Source organism: Triturus cristatus, chromosome 8 (genome assembly GCF_964204655.1).
Source record: "Triturus cristatus chromosome 8, aTriCri1.1, whole genome shotgun sequence".
Lineage (NCBI taxonomy): Eukaryota > Metazoa > Chordata > Amphibia > Caudata > Salamandridae > Triturus > Triturus cristatus.
The window spans coordinates 1479071549-1479083413 of NC_140591.1; the positions used below are offsets into that span (position 1 = coordinate 1479071549).

General features: G+C 43.7%; 1 protein-coding gene across 1 annotated transcript in view; it reads left to right on the plus strand.

The window, feature by feature from the left end:
* Window positions 1-11648, plus strand: part of PLEKHB1 (pleckstrin homology domain containing B1) — a 334766-nt gene extending 323118 nt beyond the window's left edge. The window contains exon 7 of the mRNA XM_085623318.1: window positions 8512-11648. Coding sequence (XP_085479444.1) covers window positions 8512-8648 — 137 coding nt within the window. The 3' untranslated portion in view covers window positions 8649-11648. The remainder of the gene's footprint in view (window positions 1-8511) is intronic.
* The last annotated feature ends 217 nt before the right edge of the window (window positions 11649-11865 follow it).

Genomic DNA, 11865 nt, shown 5'->3' on the forward strand with positions numbered 1-11865 from the left:
AGACAGAGCTTTTAAATCAGATTCACTTGCGAGTAGCTCGTGCAGTCCTGATTTTGTCTTCGTTTTCTGGGACTTGTAGTCCTATTTATGCCATTGCATACTATGAACTACAAGTCCCAGAAAGCAAAGCAAAATCCTGGCTTGGATGATGATCTACTCAAACGTGGACCTGGAAAACTTGAAAGTTATGTAAAGATTGAGAACAAGCACAGCAACTTATTCGACGTGTTTTTGTAGACATGCACACTTGAGACAGACTTTAAATCGTATTTCCGGAGTAGGCGACACACAGCTGCGTCTACTGCAGCATGACATGTAATCCACATGTTCTGTGTCTGAGTGTTGAAGTGATGTTACTCCGACTGCTTTGTCTATTGTGGCATCTATATGATGTTAAAAAATGTAAAGACTTACAACGCCACACATAAAACTAATAGAGGATTCCGAAGATGACTACATATACATAAAAACACGCCTCCATAAGCTGTAATGCATTAATTCCACCTGAGAAGGGCGACGCGCATCAGTTAGCGCTCTGAAAGGCTAACAAGCAACCGAGGTCCTCCTGCCCGCAGCCTTGATGAATCTGCTGGGGCTGCCTTCCTGGCAGAGGACGGTAATGACAGGAAGCAGGCCTGGCCCCTTCCAGGGGCCGCTGACGCCCGGCTCTTCTCAGCCCTGCTCACTGCGCCTTCAAGATGTGGCAGATTTAATCAGGGCGCTTTGGAACAGCCGTCCATGCTGCAGGATGCTCGTTGCTGGCTTTATTAGCAATAAACACGCAAGGCGAATCAGACAGGCCGGGCAGGACGTTCTCTAGCAACTAGAGCGCTGACCGCAGCCGTGATTGACAGCCAAGCCTGAGCTATCTGCCCAGGGATACGCGGACCGGTGAACCCTGCAGACGACGACACCTTCTAGACTAGGAAACCAATTAATTGGAACCTGCAGAGTGGAAAGGGGTGCATAGAAATGGAGGTGGAGTTTTGCATGATGGAGGGGGGTGGCAGCATCTCAGTCTGGGAGATTACAACACTCACACCAATGATGCTGTAAGTGAGAAAAGTGATCTGAGGTTTAGGAGAGGCGCTTGGAGCTCTAGACGAAATAAGGACACTGAAGCATAACGAAGAGTTCAATTAAAAAGCAGTTTTACTCACTTGAAACTAAGCCTGCAGCACCCGAGATGTTTTAAACAAAGAACCGCATGTGAAATTACAACAAGCGCTCGCCATGACGTAGACTTTTCTCTTTTTCTGCCGTCCCACTTGGATGGCCTGCTTTCCTTCTGAAGTAAAAGGTTTATCTTTATGGGGCCATGTGTTTGGCCCATTAAAGATAAGAAACCTGAAGATGGCGACCGGAGCAGACGCTTGAGCGCCCGGCTCCGCCGGCCCTTGGCCTCGGACTATCATCCTGATTCCTATCCTCGCCGATTTTCGAGGTGCAATGTGCGCGACGACGCGCTGACCGCGCCGCCGCTTTCCCGGAGTCTGAGCCCGCCCGGATGCCGGAGCTCTTGGTGCCTTTGTTCTCCGCGCTGGACCCCTGCTCCATTGTGGCCTTGGCCGGCCCCCTGGAAGCGCCGCAGTCACTGGACCCCCGGCGCAAATCTGAGCCCCGCGGCCCCGATCCCGCCTCACACCACGGACTGTCGCCAGACGAGCCGGGGGAGAGACGCCCGGACACCTCCCTCACCTTTCAACTGACGGGCTGGAGCTATAGGGTGAGCCCCGGTGTGGCGGGTCTCCTGCCCCGCTCTGTAGCCCGCGCTGCGGAAGGCTGCAGACCCCCTTCTTCTATTGCCTAGTCGGCTGCAAAGAGAGTCCGAGGGAGGGGAAGCGACTGTTGGCTTTCACCTGTTGCGGCGCAGACCTGCGGGGAATTGCCTCCTTGTTACGACCCCCCCCCCTGGCCACTGTACCGTTCAGCGGTAAAACATGGCGTTGATTGCCTGCTCGCTGCTGGGGGGTGATGCCCTGGTCTCGCCTGTTGCCCGCTTCGCCCTCCCTCTACCAGACTCCAGCTCCACAGTGCCGTCCCGGATTGCTGCCGATGTGGGGGCGCAGCTTCCGCTGACATGCGGCTCCGTTCTGGCTGCCCTGCGGGACTTTCGTCTGCAATTGTGTGTTGGCTTGCAAACGCTGAGTGAGCGGATCGACTCCATACTGTCGGCTGCGGGTCGTGAGCGCCCCGTTTGTTCTCAACAAGACGTGGGTCTGCCAGTGCTTCTGTCCTCTTGCGGGGACGCAACGACTGGGTATAATCGTGCTACACTGGTGTCTGCATCTGGCTTTCCCGGCACCCAGGATCAATCGATTTCCTGCTCAATTGTGGACACTTTGTCTCCCCGTTCATTGCCGCCTGCTTTGTTGTTGCCTGCCTCACCGCGCCCGCAAGAGTATCCAGCTGAGCGACACCTGACGTCCTCGAGGAACCGTTCACGGTGGCCTACGGCTTCTTTTATGTGGAACTCCTGTACGTTACAGGCCAGGTCTGGATTTTATATGGTGCACAAGGGGACCTTAATAGATGATCGGTGGCCATTTTGTGACTCTACTTCTCCATCTTCTCCCAAGCGGCCATATTGTCTTTGTCTGCACGGGCTGCGGGGCCTTCATGTGGGGGCTAGTCTAATCTTACGCCCGCGATCGGGCCAGGGCTAGATTGATCTCTATCACCATGGGTTCACGGATGGGCTGGCCTGGGACTGGAACTGTCTGCATATGTTGTGCGCACTCGTCGCGATTTGTCGGCCTTCATTATATTGTTGTGACACTTGATCTTCACACGACCGCCTTCGGGCGTAGTGGGTCCTCAGTCTGTGGAGACGTAGTTGGCCGGTGGTTTCGGGCGCTCCGAGGTTACGTGGGCTCCTCCCCGCTTTCTTCTTTGTTTTCTTATTTTCTTTCCTTTATTCCTACTTTCTCTCTTGTCTATATTTCGGGTTCATTGGGCGACAGGCACTATGCTGGGGGGGGGCAGGCCGTAGCCTCCGCATTGGTGTAGGGTGGGGGGGTAATTTACTGTTTCTTTTAGTTCTATGGGCCTTTTTCTTCTATGTCTCTGCGCTGTCCTTGTTTCCGATTCGGGGTCCGGGTGTGGGGTGGATTGAATGGGGGCGGCTTTGGAGGGGTGCGTATTTACTCATGTGACTATCCTGTTATATAAATGCATCGCCTCACTGTATGAGATTTTCTATGGCCGTTTTTAATGATGCTGCTGCTCTCCTGTGTGATGAAGCCATCTTGCGGACTCGAATCTCCTTGGTTCTATCCTCTACTGACTTTTTTCTCGATAAAATTATTTTGAAAACCTTAAAATTAACCTCCACTTCTCCTTCCCCTGGTGTCAAGGATCTCTCCAGTGTATAACTCCTGACTCGTTGCTAATCTTGACCATAGATGCACAGGGGATGCAATGTTTGTCTCAGTGCTTAACTGTTTTGTGGCCGGCCTGAAGGTTGTAGGCCCGTATTTGTTCTTTTAATATGCACAAATAAAGGTTTTTCAAAAAAAAAAAAAAAAAAAAGATAAGAAACCTTTTACTTCAGAAGGAAAGCAGGACGGCAGAAAAAGCCAAACAAAAACGTCACTACCAGCTCTTTTCCAATGGCTGGCCACCGTTTAGCATAAACGGTGACGCCGGCCAATGGAAAAGAGGGGCGGGGCTTAACACCCTTTACAGAAAAGACCTAAAAACGTTAAATCTCGCCAGCGAGACTGCGCATGTGCGCAGCCCACGCAGGCGAGACCTAAAAAGGACCCTTCCCACACCATAATCTTATTTTCCTGTCAAATTTTATGTAAATCCATTCAGCCATTTTGTTGCTGCGTCTGTCTAAAAAGTCCTTGGAAAATGCATTGGTGGAAAAACATGTTTTAAGTCTCCCCTTTTTTTCTTTGCACCCCCTTAACTAATCACAGTGAAACTTTGCAGACCTATTTTTTTTTGTGCATTGGCTGATGATGCAAAGTTTCGTAGAGAATCATAAAACGGTGACAAAATTATTGGCAAGCAAAAATTTGAGGATTTCCTAAATTTTGAACTCAAAATCCCACAGAAAATTCACCAGCCATGCACTGCTTATGACCTCACATATTACATCACTCATGACATGCTCTAATATATCATTTATGACATCTCAAATGACATAATTGATTGCACTGCATTGCGTTTCTCTAAATGTTCCAATCAAAGCCGGGTGACACATGCTGACCATGCGTTGTTTGGTAAATTACAAGTATTGCATTGCCCTTGCGATAACATGCATAATTCAAGAGTAATGCAATAACATTAAAAAAAAAATCCCTAGTGGTCTATTGTGACATGGTATACCGCTATACTTTGGCAGTATACCATGGTACTTGGCGATACCAAGCCAGTGTATAATTGGCTGATATGTGCCTTTACAAATTAAAAAGGCAGACATTATTTTTTTTTTACACTTTTGGTGTGTTTTGCGCTAGGACCTTTTGTTTTAATCCATTTTTTTGTAATGCGGTAATTTATTTATTTATTTGCATATTTATTTATTTGTTTACAATTTTTGAAGGTACCACATACTATCTAGGTAGTATCGCAGTACTCCGTAATATTTAAAAATATATATGTATAGAAACATAATTATGTTTTGCTACCTATTGCCACTTTAATTAAGTAGTAATAGGTAGGTAAAACATATGAAACCTAATACTTACCTATATTGAACGCCCTACGCAAGAACACTGGCAAAGTGGCCTTAAAACAACACGACCACCCTCAGTTTCTGTAAAGACAGTCATTATCCAATCAAATAATGATTTGTCATCGCTGTGTACCATGGTGCTACCTCGAAACTACCACGACAACAGATATCAGTAAGTTTAAAATGCTAATAAATACGTACACTTTTTTGACTCTACAACCAAAAGGATCATCTGAACAGCATAGTCTTCAATTCTGTTGAATTGAAAGAATATATGACTGACTGTTTCTGTGCTACGTGCGCCATAAAACGTCTATGTCCATTAAACAGACATTGAGTATCTTGAGGAACTTGTTTTTCTCTGAACCGTTGTATACAGGTTGAGCACTGTGTGCTGTAGAGGTTACTCATTTATCTGTGGTTGATTATTAATGTGAACTTGGCTTCCCATGAAGTGTATGTTATAGGCTCAATGTTGCACATAACACTTAGCGGGGAAGTGCAGCAGAGCCCTCAAGGTTCACCTGGAGGATGGAGGGTTGTCTGTCCTGGACATACAGTTTGATTATTTTTACGCTGCGCATCTGCATCATGCCGCACGATGGTAGACAGAATCGGATAAATGGGAGGAACGGCAATTGGGGACCGTGATGGAAGGTGACATGTTACCACAGTTACTGATGCGCTGGGGCAAGTCAAAACACCCAGACCTGTAACTAATCAAAACAACAAAAGAAATCTGGGAGAGGGTGGTCCATAGGGTTTTCCATAGAGCCCCCTTCAGTAGGGAAATATGGTTGTGGGGTCGTCCTCCCTTCAGAAACATAGATGTAGAGATGTCCATGGACTCCTGGAGAGCGGCAGGGTGTCAGGTGATATCTACTCCTGAGAAACCTTTATCACTTTCCAAGACTCTCAGGATTTTTTTCAGATCGGATTGGCTCACTTCCTCAAAATTGGAAAGCATAGGGAGGGAGCTATGGAGTGATTTCCCTGAGGCGTCACAGCCCTCCGGGGTGCTAGATGGCCTAATTGGATGGGGTGAGGGACAGCATTTAATCACACACGTTTACAAAGCCCTCAGGGGTGACATGCAACACCAGCAATTTGCCGCGCGTGGGGCATGGGAAAGGAATTTAGGACTACCCATTTCACATTTGGATTGGGCAAGTGCAACAGCCCTGGTGCGCACAGTGTTTTGTAATAACAAATTCAAACTACTTCACTTTCTACACTGTACGCATGTCACACCATATAAAAATTGAACACAATGAACCCCACAAGAGGGGTTAGATGTGTGCATTGTGGGGAGTAAGGCACCACTTTTTTACATCTGGCTTGGGACTGTGCCAAGGTCCAGGATTACTGGAGACTTAAGTGTTGCCACTCATTGAGGAAGCCACTGGGTTACCGATCCCTCTAACGCTGCTGGCTTGCTTGTTGGGTCTTGATGGTTAGACCTAAGGGGCGTAAAATTTCATACAAACTTGTTCAGTTGGCCCTCCTTTTGGCAAAACGGATGGTTGGGCACTGGGGTCCTGTTGCTAGATCATTGGTCGAGGGACCTGCTGGAATGGGGGGAGGTAGGCGAACACCATATGAGGGTATCACGTAATGATGATGGGGCACCTGATGAGATTTTGTTATGGGCCCAGTTGCTTGAAAACATCCATGTAGACAGTGACTCGAGGTCCGATGATAGCGCTGATGCAGAGTGTGGATTGTGTGGAAGGCTGTTATTCTTGATCTTTTTATGACGACTGAGTGTAAACTGTTGGAAGTTTAGCTCGTTGTCTTGGTTCATTCCATAAGATGCATTGATTATTGTTTGTACCGCCCTGAAGCTAATGTTACCGTCTTTCATTTGCACTATCTGGGATGATATGCGTGAAACTGCACCCTTGCACTGTATGTTTCTTTGTTTTTCTGAAACTAATAAAATACAGTTAAACAAAAAGCAATGTTGCACATAACACATGCTTGCTACACTTTGATTCAGTGATGGCATTAACGACGCTTCATATTATTCTGAGCTATTTTGTACTTACTTTCAGGCCTCTAATGCCACACTAGAGTTTATAGAGTAATGTGTGCAAAAAGGTCTTGGATGATGTCATCAGTTATGTCATAAACGATGTCAAAGAACATGTCATGAGTGATGGTATATGTGAGGTCATAAACAGTGCATGGCGGGGGTGCACGTTATAGTTAGCTTTGCTAACTATAACTGGTGAATTTCTGTGTTTTTTTTTTAGTACTTTAACCTTTGTGTTTTTTTGTATATATATATATATATATATATATATATATCTCACAAGAAACATTCCACTCCATCCAAGAAGAAGAGGCACGTACTTGAGGTAGGTAGGACTAGGGCTCATTTATTGTAGTTCAGGTCTCCCTCGACCCAGCATTAGCTGAGATACGCATTTCAGGTGCGCAGCAGCCTTTATCAGTCTATTTGGCGCCATCACAGTTCCAGGTTAAATAACCCTTCCCCCCACTCAAACTTGTATAGGCATAGAGGACAGACTATACTGTTGTGACCAAATGCTAGTTGCAGCTGTTTGACTGGATTGATATAAATATATATATAGTCACATTGTGAGGCAACAAGTGCACCTTAGTGAGTATTTCATTTTGTTGTTTTTTTCTGTAAATTTGCAATTGTTACATCTGTTGTGGACTGACGACTGCTAAACGGGTCTCAACCCAGTGGACTTTGTTAAAAACAGCATGTCTTTGTCTAATTTATACATTACTATGATCAGCCTGATAGTACTCCAGTGGCACAGTGAGCCCAAGACCACGTCTGGGCATACCTGGCTACTGCCTGCCCTTAAAAAATGAAACTCATTTTTATTTTTTAAATGCATCCCCTTTTCCTTTAAGGAAAATGGGCTGCATTAAAAAAAAAATGAAACCCGTTTATTAAAAAAGCAGTCACTCCCATTGGGAGTGCTAGCCATTCCCAATGGGTTCGCAAATTGCGACGGCCTCATTAATATTAAGGAAGTATTCAATTTGCGACCCCATTGGGAATCGCAAACAATGTCTGAGACACTGTTGTACATTAAGTTTAGCAAATCGCAAATCTGCACCTGTATATAATGCATTCACCACACCACAGTCACTGAGCACTTATTTGACTTGACTATATGTCGCTGTTTATTCTTGACAGCCTGAGAAATGTAACTAAATAAATATTCTGATTGGATTTGGCATAAAGAAAAAAAGCTTTGAATGTGTTCCTTTTGGATGTCTAATTTGAGTGATACTATTTAAGAAGTGTATAATGTTGTGAAGAAATCAGCTTGTACCCGACGGAACCACTGTAGTTTTGTTGTTAACGTGACTGCGTCATTATTATTTTTTTTATTTTTTTTTTTTATTATTATGTTGCATATTGAAAATGAATAAAATATGTTATTAAAAAGAAAACACACCATGATGTGTATATCTACCCACAACTCTGCAGAGCTGACCCCGCCCCAGGGTGCTTGGTTTATACCCCTGGTGATGATAAGGAGTTGGGGCCGAGGAGTTGGTAAAGGAGTTTTGCAAAGTATCACTGTTGAGATTACACATCATTATGTTGGGTGCAACCCACATGTAGGTCCGCATATTAATTGAGGTTATTCTTTTTAGATAGAAACAACTTACAGTGTTAAATGCATTAGATATAAAATCCACATAAATGGCAAAACATGCATTGATTTGGACTTACTTGCATCAGTGTCTTTCTAGACTAGGTTGGTTTAGTAAACATGTGATGGTCACTTCCAGCTTCATTTATCCATGCTTCTTTTTACCTCTTCATCCAGTACCTGGAACAACACATTGGATTGTCCGAGAAGACAACTACAACAACGTGGGAACCCAGATGGCTTTGGGAATGCTTGCCGGAGCTGTCACTGGCACTGCTCTTAGCTCCTTTATGTGTCTGCCATGTTGGTTTTGAGGAGCCCTGCTTGACAAAGAAACTAAATGAATGTTGTGAAGGCTGTGTTCTAATATACAATAGAAGAACTTGCAGATTGGTCTACATCCTGTTAACATCTGGATGAAAATAAAATATTCTTACTTTGACACCATCACCATGCCAAATCCCACGGACTGCTAGTCAGCAATGGTAACTACTTGTGTATTAAGCAACGGATGTAGTGTGGACCACTAGCCTATAGCTCATCAAGTTTATTGCAGAACAGTAATGAGCACAGTATGATGCAATATCGTTATCACATTTTGGGAAGGGAAATATAGTAGTGATAGCTAGTCACAAAGGCTTCATGAAAGAGCCAAACTGGCTTCCACCAAGACCTTTCAGAGAACTATTTATCAGGACCTGTTTTCAATTAATGCTACAGGTAGAGGGGAAGAAAGTTGCACTAGAAGGAGGTGGAAATGCTTGAAATCCATTCTCATAACCGCTTTGTATGGTACATAAAAGTGTGTGCATTGCAAATATCACAAAAGCCTCAGGACACTTGGAACCTAAAGTCAGAGTGCAGAGAGAGAAAGGCCACAGCTTTAAGAATTAAATAAAAGTTGTCCTCAAAAAATTGTTTCTTAGTAAGTGGAAAAGGGTTTGTGAGTCTCTGGGTGGAGAGAAGTAAACACTCTTCCACACGCTTATGGCCTTTATAGGGTGGAGGAGGCGGAAGCAAGAAGCAGAGTGGTGCATGCATTGTAAAGAGGGTAGCAGGTATTGCATGTTGAGGAACTAGAGGTAGCCATTCCTGCCAGGGCATGTTAGGTAATTATAAATTGAAGTTGAGTCATGGTACCATGGGTGGGAAGTCTCTGATGCTTACATGCTAACTGAAAGTTATAGTGGCTATGTTTTGAGGAAGTTTAAGTCCAACGGTGTCCTATGTTGGTAGATAAAAAAGTTCCTGTGGTTCTACTTGGTAGCTTCTAATACATTTTCATACAGTTCAGCCCTGACAGCTATTTGTAAACTTATTTACCCCGATCTTATTCATTGACATCTCATCGGTGAGATCCTATTCATCAGCTCCAAAAAGTCATAAGAGAGTCAGCTTGTCAATGAACTGCTTGCATACATAATTCTTCTGTTTGCAAGACAGTAACCCCTGAATTAAAATCATACCATTTTAAAATCTGCTGGTAGCAGTATTCTAGTACTCACTGTTGGCACAATTCAACAATTATAGAGACAAAAACTAGTTGACAGTCAAAAGATGAGCTATTATGAAGTAGGTGAGGTGGCTGTGAGTTGACATGTTTTAACTCCACAAAATTATTGGATCAATAAAGATTGTGGCATACTGTGGAATTAGTGTCCAAGCCAAGGAGTAGTGGTTGTAAAAGGTATTTTTGTAGATTTCTTTGATGGGTCGCTGTTAGTCATGACATAGAGACTGTGTCATTGCCCAGAGTGTTGAGCTAAAGTGTTCTGAGATAGGACTTTTGTTTAGATTTGTAGCAAGGAATAATGCATGACTTGATTGAATTAACCACCACTCCAGTCACGGCAAGGGAGTTACATGCTGAAGATAACCCCTGTTCACCCCCTTGGTAGCTTGGCACGAGCAATCAGGCTTATCCCAGAGGCAATGTGTAAAGAGTTTGTGCAACACACACACACAGCAGCAACACACTAGGCACACCACAAAAAGGAACTCCACACAAGGTAATATAAAAAATAGCCATTGTATTTTCATAAACTCATTAGGAACATAATCACACATTTACACTGTGCCAACTGGCACTTGGCAATATTCACAGGGGATAATATATAGGACCAGGCCAATCGGGCCACGGTCAGAACCATCAGAACAGGTAAGTAAGTGCAAAACACAACCAGTAACTACTGGTACCATAATGACCTAAGCATTATCACATTAGCATTAGACAGCATCCTAAAATATCATATCATAACATGATCACATTAGGCCCAAACCTCATTAGCATAAACAAATTACGCACTAGGCCTCACCAGCATAAACACATTATGCATAAACCTCCTAAACATAAATACAATGAGCTATTATGAAGTAGATGAGGTGGCTGTGAATTGACATGTTTTAACTCCACAAAAGTATTGGATCAATACAGATTGTGGCATACTGTGGAATTAGTGTGCAAGCCAGGGAGTAGTGGTTGCAGAAGGTATTTTTGTAGATTTCTTTGATGGGTCGCAGTTAGTCATGACATAGAGACTGCGTCATTGCCCAGTGTGCTGAGCTTACGTTTTCTGAGATAGGACTTTTGTTTAGATTTGTAGCAAGGAATAATGCATGACTTGATTGAATTATTCATTTGCACAAACTAAATAATGCAGAAGTTCACTTATAATAGAGAAAATGTCATTATGATGCAATGATCCATTGGAAATATGTTTGTGCAAAGGTCACGCAGCCCACACAATAATTACTTGTTGGGGTGAATGGATGAATATCCTGAAAGTACCTTTTACTTGTCCCTTGGGCCACAGAGAAGCATGTGCCTAGTCTGAGCCTTTAGGAGGTTAATTTTCATGCATAGCATCAGAACATTAAAAACCAGATTCAAGAATTTTGTGCATAGAACATGTACAGTTTGGCATCACCTGCAGTCATCTTAAAGGTTATGGGAGTGTAAGAACCCACTAAATTTAGAAATCAATTACAACCATATTTGTAGCTTTTGTTCAGCAGTATATGAAAGGATAAAGAAATGCATTGGCCACCATAATGCAGACAATATTCTTAAATTCAGTAGGATTTCTGGACATCCGCTGGACGCATTTTGGCTAAGTCATCATGCCATTTCGAAATTTGCAAATTGAGGACCAGCCGACTGTTGAAATCTGATGAATGTTTGTGCTGAAGAGAGACTATTTTGTAACTTCACAGAACTGAATTTTATTACTATTGCAAGAAATACATCTAAACATATATCGTACATTTATTACAGAATAGAAATGTATTTAAGTCTAATAAAAGTGTGAACTGCTGCCCTTGCATTGTGCAAATTCGATTTGAGACAGTCTTTGTTCTGCTGCAGTGATTGTTGAACTGTTTTACAAATGTGTGGCTATATTTATCAGGTTTGCATCGCTTTTATACCACACAATAGGCTACAAAAGCGGCGCAACCCTTGAGATGCGATTTATCAAGCCACGCAAGGCCACCTTGCATGGTCGTCAGTGGCTTGATAAATCTAGAGTAACG